General features: G+C 36.2%; 1 protein-coding gene across 4 annotated transcripts in view; it reads left to right on the forward strand.

Annotated features, from left to right (window-relative positions):
• LOC108978304 (carbohydrate sulfotransferase 11) overlaps positions 1 to 8666 on the forward strand; it is a 32493-nt gene extending 23827 nt beyond the window's left edge. For all 4 annotated transcript variants that reach the window (XM_018948509.1, XM_018948537.1, XM_018948518.1 and 1 more), the window contains 6 exons: positions 108 to 255; positions 3348 to 3414; positions 3482 to 3626; positions 6090 to 6245; positions 6551 to 6882; positions 8379 to 8666. In XM_018948509.1, coding sequence (XP_018804054.1) covers positions 108 to 255; positions 3348 to 3414; positions 3482 to 3626; positions 6090 to 6245; positions 6551 to 6882; positions 8379 to 8448 — 918 coding nt within the window. In that variant the 3' untranslated portion in view covers positions 8449 to 8666. The remainder of the gene's footprint in view (positions 1 to 107; positions 256 to 3347; positions 3415 to 3481; positions 3627 to 6089; positions 6246 to 6550; positions 6883 to 8378) is intronic.
• The last annotated feature ends 794 nt before the right edge of the window (positions 8667 to 9460 follow it).

Below are 9460 nucleotides of genomic sequence, written 5' to 3' on the forward strand. Positions count from 1 at the left end.
CAAACAATATTCATTATGTACGCATATTTAGCATGTATTCGGTTTGTTTGCAAACAATTTTTTTCATATTTTACATTTTATATTGGTCTCTTTTTCTATGCATTTAGTATGTTAATGAGTCACACCTGCCAGTTTTGCCAGAAGATGCCGTGCACACGCTCGCCCCGATCGATGTGGAGCGCGTCGAAAAGCGCATGGAGCGACGGCGTAAGCTGCTGCAGGAGAAATGCACCGAATTCGGCCTGGATGTCGTGGGTAAATATAGCACAATTATTTACAGTATTAAGTGTTTATATATTTTTGTTTGTAAATATTTTGTGGTGACTCAGTATTGATAGAGAGAGTGCAGAAACACTTAGGTAATAAGCAAAGTACTCAGAAAAAAAAACAACAAAATAATTAAAATAAAGTGAAATTTATAGATAATTATATCCACAAGCACGTAGGTGGCCTTTTATAATTCGGGATTTGGCAACACTCGTGTTGCAATCTAGAAACTCACAGTTTTATCGTAAAATTTGAATTTTTTTTTTGTCATATAAAAAACGAAATATTTTATGTGAATTTTTTATTGTTACAAATTTTCACTATTAACAAAGCAATACTGAAATATTTGGCAAATATTTTAAACTCGTCCATTGCGACGCCATTTCCGGTAACCCCTCGGAAAAAATATGCGCCCGCGTTGCCATGATAACTTCTTACAGGATCACCTGAAGTGAAAAATATGTGTAATAAAACCTTAACTTAGAACTGGAAAGAAAAAAAATAACTAAACATTGGATTTTTGGATTTTTAGCAGACATTTTTATAAACAATTTAAGATTTCAAATAGTTGCAATCGAATGAAAAAATTCCTTTGTTCAAGTCTTTAAGAATTGTATCGCAAAAACCTGTGTGAAATGTCCTGAAGATCAGTTGAGTAGTTCTCGATAAATCTTAATAAAAGACTTCAAAAAACCAATTTCGAGCAAAATGCGTGTAAAGACGGCGCACTTAACCTGGCTAGCCTCTGACGGATCACTCTTCATCACGCTAGCTCTCAGACTCCAACTAAATAACTGCATTTTTGAGCACCTAAAACCCCAAATTGATGAGTTATCCACCAAATAGTCCTGAATTGGATTCGGTGCCAATTCTTCCTATTATTCCTGTTTGTAAAAATAAACCAATAAGTCAACGTTTTTCGGCACCTGAATAGTGTGTCTTCAATCAGAGTGGCAAAAGTGCTTCGACAATAGATCTTACTGGAGAATATTACAATAAAGCTACTTTCAGCAAAAATTTTTGTTCTTAAATCCTGAAATATAACATTCAACCAACGTATTAGGTCTATATTTGTTCGGATATTTGTTACAAATTTGAGCGTTTATTACTCAAAGCACTGCCCATCTGATTCCATAACATTCTGAAATCTCTATGCTAATTTGTGTGTTTTATCCTAAAATAATTGCGCCGGTTTGAAGGCCAAAAAGGAATCAAGTCAATTTTTGATACCCAAAGAGCGTTCTGCACATACCGCAAAAAAATATAAGTCAGGGGGAGCAAGGTTTCCGCTATAAAGCGTGTGACACAAAACTTTTCAGCCGCTAATTTCCAAATTTTTTTAATCGGTTTTGCAACAAGAGGTCCGGCATTGTCCTTATAAAGAATTACTGCCTTATATCTAGTGGCAAATTCCAGCCGTTTTTATGCAATCACTTGCTTCAATTTGTTGCGGGGTTTTGAGTCTCGTAAAAGAAGACGACCTCCTGCTCCATCAAACACTGACCATTACGTTGCCATCACAAATAATCGGCTTTGTTTTTCTCGTTGGTCAAAAATATAATCCATTTATGACCATTTTTCATTACCAGTCACAATTCGATGCAAAAAAAAACTTTCTTTAGTAGCGTTCAAGCAGCATTTCTGACATGAAAAATCGTCTTTCAACGTGCTTTGGGTCTAATTCATTTGGTACTCGATCTTGTTGCTTTTGGTTGGAGCCGTCTGCTTTTAAGACTCTTGAAATGGCTGCTTGAGCAAATATTGTACGTGCTCTTCTTGCCCTTGCCAACAATCTTCATCAAGTCATACTTCCAATTCCTCGATTTCAAACTTCTTTGGCCACCCAGCATATTAATTCCTTCCAAGCCACTTTTAAATCGCGTAAATCACGTTTGGATCGTTCGCTTACCTAGGGCATATTCTCCGTAAATTTGCTACAATACTGGCTCAATATAAATCCTATAAGAACACAGTGTGAAAATGAATGAAATTGAATCATAGCCCCGCTTTCTCGCCATATACAGTACTGTTAAAAACTACTAAAAGCGCGAAAAATAAATAACTAAATACGCCGGAGACATTAAATTTTACCACCCAGTTTCTATGAGAGGGCTTTATATGAGAAGGTGTTATAATCAGACGTTGGACGTGGCACTGCTCACTTTTAGGTGAAGTGCCATATTTTGAGAAGATTAAAGTTTGCACTAATAATGCCTTAAAAGTATGCCACCTTATGACTAAAACTTGTCCAATCCAATAAAAACTTTTCAAGTCCCTAGATACCGAACCCAGTGGACCCAGTGGCTATAGCTAATATTTGACCGATGTACGGGATATGCAATGGAGATTTAGACGGAATCATTTTCTGATAATAGTATCTCTGGAAAAATTGGTTGAATCGTATCAATACTTCCCTGAGGCCCCATATACCTCATTTAAAGATTCTCAAACTTCCGGGTAACTTTATGCCGCTGATTGAAAATTACAGAGCGTTTTTACTCACAACACTGTATCTTTGTGCTCAAAATGGATAAAATTGTCCAAAAATAGATCTAGACCCATATAACAAACATTGTAACTTTAGGCCATATGATTAGTATGTGGGGTACCTTAATGAATCTCAAGGAACATTTTCTGCCACTTCCATGTTAATAGTTTGTGGTATTGGTAAAAATAGATAACATCTATTGGGTGGATACTATATCAACTCCCATATACTACATATAATAATTTTTTCTAACAAGCCTAACATAATTCATACTTATCGAAATTCTCTTAAGAAATGATATACTTTTGAAAAAATTACTTAAACTTCTACCAAACTATACTTTACTCTAAATTTCTAACCAGAAAAAACGTTTGAATATTATTTATCCCATATAAAGGATTGTCTAAAGAAACTATTCCTTTTTACTGAATTAATGTTCAACTGCCTAAAGCTCAAATGTCTGAAAATTCTAGTATCATTCTTCCTTAACTAAAGCGTGTTTATCTATATTTAAAAAACTCAGTTTCCGAAATATTTTTTCATTATCAGTGATTAATTTAATAAATTTAAATTTTAATTTTGTTCTCCATAGGTAACGACACCTGGCACAAGCCCAACGCCTGGGAGTTTTTAGTCAATAAAAAATATCACATCATATGGTTAGTGCATTGAAATGAAATAGTTGCGCACAATATATTCAACATATTTAAATTTTTTTGTTCGCAGGTGTAATGTGTTCAAAGCCGGCTCTTCATCGTGGATGTACAATTTTAATGTATTAGCCGGTTATTCGCCGGAATTCCTACAACGAACCAAAGAAGTGTTCCTCACTTTGGCACGGGAACGTTATCCTCGTCTCTCTGTTGAGAAGGTAGGCGATTGACTTCATACTTATGAATACAGGGTGTTACAAATGCTCTATGGCAGGAATGACTAAGTATATACTAGTCTTTCGAAAACTTTTTTTTTACCTATTATTTCGAGGGTATGAAAAAAGGGTTCGTATTCCATTCATTCATTCATCAAACAAATGTAAGATTGACTTTTTGATCAAAATGACTTTCACACCCATCACCCATTTCAAAAGGACCTCGACGGGCGACGGTGATTCGAAAAATTCCTACTTTCTGAAAACCGCTCATTCGAGCCGCAGCGCTTCTTTGAAACTTTTCCAAGACGCAGCACGCATATACGAAGAGCAGATCAGTAGAGACTGCACTTCATACATTGATATTTAATATAGGAAGGACTCTTTAAGGGTTTGGGGTTGAATCCGCCAAAAACGGGTCTGGTTGTGCTCACAAGAAAGCACCTAATTCTTCTATAGAGGTTACCTTCCATTAGAGGGACACAACTCTCTCTCGCGGACAGTGGAATAAAGAGTGAGAAAAATCAGCAATGCTTTATATGCGTGTAAGCAGATGCTTATGGCACAACCTTGGGGCTCCCTCCCCCTCTCATGCTCTCATGCTCTGGTGCTACACAGCTATTGTAAGACCAATTCTGCTCTGTGCGATAGTATAGTGGGTAGACGTACGGAAATTTAATTACCGATGGAAGCGTTCAGAGGCTCGCTGCGCTGTGCATAACGTAAGCTTTAAGCATAACTCCTACGGCGGCTCTTGAACTGGTACTAAACCTGCCACTCATAGACCTCTTCGCTGAAAACTGACCAACCAAATCGGGATAGGTCTTAACATCTATACGGATGACTCGAAAATAGAAGATGGAGTTGACATGTGAATAAACTGTCCAAAGTCATGCATAAAGCAACCTTTTAAGTTGCCGGTCCACTGTAGTATATATCAAGTTGAGGTCTTTACTATTGAATTAGCCTTGGAGCTGGCCTTTAATGCATCTGCAGGCAATTTCACAGTCAATATTTACGTAGACAGACAAGCAGTAAACAAGGCAGTAACTTCTTATCACACATCGACCAAAAGGGTCTTGGGAATAAGCAGTTTTGAAAAGTGTTGCGAGAAGCAAGAAACTTCACTTCTACTGGGTGCCAGGCCGCAGAGGTATCGAAAGCAATGAAATTGTGTGCGAAATTACCAAGAGCATACCAAAACGTGATCAACATCGGAAAACCCATACCATATACGATGATCTCGACAGAAGCAGGGTAAAGTAAATCAAAAATTGATAGAACGAGCTACCTGGGTGCAAAACTGCAAAAGTCATGTGCCAAGCGGTAGATCGGAAGGACAAAAAATTCCTTTTGGCGTTCAATAGAAGAGACTGTAGGAACATGTTGGTTCCGCAAGATGGGACTGACAGATCGAGAAGACTGTAGGAAATGTCTAGAATACCAGGGAAAGAATGGAGTATATCTTGTGCATTTGTCCCGCATTGTCAAGACTACGTAGTAAACATTTCGGGTAGCCACGGTATGATAGACCAAAGGCTACCTATTCCTCTTGGACTTAGCAATTGAACTGCATCTGGTATCGCCAGGGACCAAAGCTGGTCTATAAGCCAGGTCAGAATAACCTAACCTAACCTTTTGAAGCAAAACAAAAAATTGGAATATTTTGCTGCATAAAGTTGGTCAGTGAAGTTCGTCAGTTTCTAGCTTTACATCACTTTATCGAGAACTTGTTGGTTGTGAAAATTGTTCATCGGAAAACTGAATTTTCTAATTTAAGAATGTTTTTCGGACTAAAATGTATTTTCTTCTTCTTCTTCTTGATTGGCGTCGACACCGCTTACGCGATTATAGCCGAGTTAACAACAGCGCGCCAGTCGTTTCTTCTTTTCGCTACGTGGCGCCAATTAGATATTCCAAGTGAAGCAAGGTCCTTTTCCACCGGACAACATGACCTAGCCAGCGTAGCAAATGTACAAAAATGTATTTTAGGACAACAAAAAATCGATTTGTTTACAGTTCAGGGCTTACCTGACCTCTTAAGCTAAATTTAATAAAATATTTATTTTTAAACGATTTGCACAACTACTTATGTAATTGCAAGTTACCGTTATTCAATACCAATGGACCTACAAATGACGTCCTCACGCACATTTATTTATCCCGACAATCTCTTCAACATATTTGTACTCTCTTCGGCGCATATTATTACATGAATACATACACACATATATATATATACACTTACACAACATGCCATTTACTAATTTGTTATTCACGTATCCTTGTGTAACGGTAAACGACAGTCCATCAGTTAAATGACGCTATTTTATAATCAATTACTGGTGATAACACTTCACCCACACACTTGCAACTATAATCACACATCTATACATACATACTATGGATATTTGCTTGAATAATATAGATGTATATTTGTTTGTTTTTGTTATTGTTTTATTTCAGCTGCGAGAGGCACAAAATGACTCGATTACATTCATGATAGCACGCCATCCATTCGAGAGGCTATTGAGTGCATATCGTGATAAGATGGTATTTGCTATACCGCATTCCTATCACGACAAGCTGGGACGGCGCATTGTGCGCAAATATCGCAGCAAAGTGAGTAGGCACGCGCTCGACAACAAAAAAAATATATATGTACACTATATGTTTATGTAACGGTATGCAAATGTGCAAAATTTATATATAATATATGTGTATACCTGAGCATTTTAAGTGCGTTATATACATATACTACATATATATTTGTTGAATTCTTAAGCGAGCCTCACCTAAATATTTATACAATTACATATACCATATACTCGTACATATTTATAAACATACAAACAAACTCATAATCACAAATGATTTTTACCATTATTTAAACCTCATATAAATCTCGCATCGCTCACACTTCACAGAATTTGGATATGAACTCACCCAGATATCCAACATTCCCGGAGTTTGTACGTTGGCTTTTGGTGCAAATCAAGCATGGCAGCGTTCAAATTGACATGCATTTCGTCTCGTCGACGATGTTCTGCACGCCTTGTCTCATCAATTTCGATGTGATCATGAAGTTCGACACAATGGACGAGGATCAATTATATCTCATTAACAAGACTGGTTTGTCGCGTGTCATAGCGCCGGAATGGCGAAATGCGGGCAAAGGCAAGAATACGCAGGAGTTGCTGCAGTCGTTCTACTCAAAGTTATCGCCAAGAGAATTGCAGGGACTGTATCAATATTATAAGTGAGTGCATGTTTAATAGTAATCAAAATCTTTAATAAAGGAGTCAGCTTGCCTACATTTACGAATATAAGTTTAGACTTTAGAAGTAGAGTGAAGAATTTCTTATTTAGTTTTAAGCAGCGCTCGATCACATACTTCACTGTTATAGTAGAATATAGGTAAAACTGGCTCAAAAGAAAAAAAATATTTTGTTCTTCAAACAGACCGATCCAACTTCTTCCATTATACCTAACCTAATTATTTACTTGTAGAATCTTTACTGTAGAATAGTTCTCAGTATATTTTCATCTACTGAAGATCTGTCAATATCTCAGCAATTATATTTTGCTTTATGAAACTTGTAAGTTTCTGTCAACATAAATTCCACTTTTGACAGTAATTTGGTTCGATAGGATGGCGCATTATAATAGTGTAAAATCCATGAATTGTCCTTCTACAATTTCGCCCGTTTTCGACGGATAATGTCACCTTGACTTTTGAGCGGTTTCAGCTCGTTTTTTTTCCTCCATTCCGATGATTGTTGACTAGTGTCAACTATGTCGAAAGAGATCAGTTTATGGGACTCATTTCGAAAAAGGATCAGCTTGTCACGCAAGAATGCATTTCATACGCAAAATATCCACCAATACCAGGCGAATAATCTCGCGAGAGATGTCGAGCTTTCTTGCCATCTCTCCAACACTAGCCTGACGATTTCCAAACACCATATCTTTCGCATTTTCTTAGTATTTTCATCAGTTGAAGATGTTGACGGTGGTCCAAAACGAGTAGTGTCTTCAACGATCTCTCGACAGCCTTTAAAGGTGTTGTTTTTGATAAAATTTAATGATCGTATGCACTTTTCAATATTCGCGATAATTCCGCACACCAAATTTGGTTAGAAAATGAAAAAATTGAAACAAATTCGATGTTCGATGACGTGTACAAAATTGCAGATCGATATCTTAAGAACTGAGTGGCTATTTCGCTTATATACAGGCAGATGGATAGACGGGTTTATAGGGTATCAGGTGTTTCCTTCTGGGTTTTACAAACTCCGGGGAAAAGTTAATATAGATTCAAACTCCTCGAAACATTTTTTGCATTTTGCTTCAAGATAGGCCCGAGTGTCGGCGATAACGTCTTCATTCTCACATAACTTGTTTCTTGAACTAAGAAAACGCTGCTGGGTGGAAATTTTAGAGAACAGTAGAGGAAATTTTTAAATAATTCTCTTTACTGGCACGAAGGCAGCACAAAATTTTCTTATGTCGTCCTTTCATAGAAACTGCGAGTAACAAGTCGGAAAAAGACGGGTAAAAGTCGGATCACCAACTAGTATTAGCTCATGATTTTTATGGGAAATCTTCGTCTACTAAACCAATAACTTTAAAACTCTTTTTCAAGCTTTTAATTACATTTTTTGCTGTGCTCTGAACTAGTATCAGCTAAAGCTTCAACAATGCATTCAATCAGCCAAACTACCAGTGATTTTACTTTCGTCTTTTTTCTTGCAGATATGATTTTGAGCTATTCAACTATAGCGCGGCTTCGTATTTCAATTTGGTGCATGAAAATGGCACCTGAAAGTAAACCGGTGACAGCCGTAAGGGCAGCAGCAGCAACAGTAGTAGCAACAATTTAGGCGCTTAACTACGCAGCCGCACTCAACACAGCAGCAACAACGAAGCACACACATATATGTACACAAATCAACATATACACCGGCAAATCATACATATGAACTAACATACGTACATACATACATATATGTATAAGTTAATGCTAAAAACCAAAAAGTAAAAAAAATCGCTCTGAGTAGAAAAAAGATGTAGGAGTTCAGCAAATGGATATCTGCGCATAAACAACTGGCAACTAATGAACCGGAAGTGAAAATATTTTGCAGTTTTCAACATATTCCGCCATAATTTAGCTGAATGATTAATTTAAACCTTGACGAAAGCTGCCAAATTGTTGGTTCTGCCTTTTCTTAAGCTTCTATTTCACTTCCGGTTACCACAGTTGCCAGTCAATATATGAAAATGGATACCGTTAGATGTTGGAGCATTTTTAAAAGACACTGTACAATAATTTAGCAAAGTAGTTTAACTCATAATTACTAACGCCATACGCGTAGTTGCATACATACAAACATACGTACAGTTATTGGTAGTAAAGCTAAGCTTAAAATGTTTGCTAAATATTAAAGTCAAAATAGATTACAAAATAGTGAATTATTCAATTATTGAGCACTTGTTCGATTTAACGAACACGATAATGACGTTTTGGAAATTTAAAAAGCGTGCTAAGGCGCCTAAAGGTATGCTATGATTAAGCAAAATTTTGATGATAGATTAATATATAGTATATACTAATAAATCAATAAAAATATTATATTTTTATTTTTTTTTTTTTTAATTTTTTTTATAAATTTCAAAAAAATAAATAAAATAATTGCTGAATTTTGTACATATAATTAAAATAAAAGTAAGGTACGGTTAAGTAAAATGTTGATAATTTCAAGAATTTTTAGCAACATAAATTTGTATTGCCTATATCTAGGCGGTTTTTTAAATTTGAAAAAAAATTGTTCTTTTTT

Source organism: Bactrocera latifrons, unplaced genomic scaffold (genome assembly GCF_001853355.1).
Source record: "Bactrocera latifrons isolate USDA-ARS-PBARC rearing strain unplaced genomic scaffold, ASM185335v1 scaffold_1, whole genome shotgun sequence".
NCBI lineage: Eukaryota > Metazoa > Arthropoda > Insecta > Diptera > Tephritidae > Bactrocera > Bactrocera latifrons.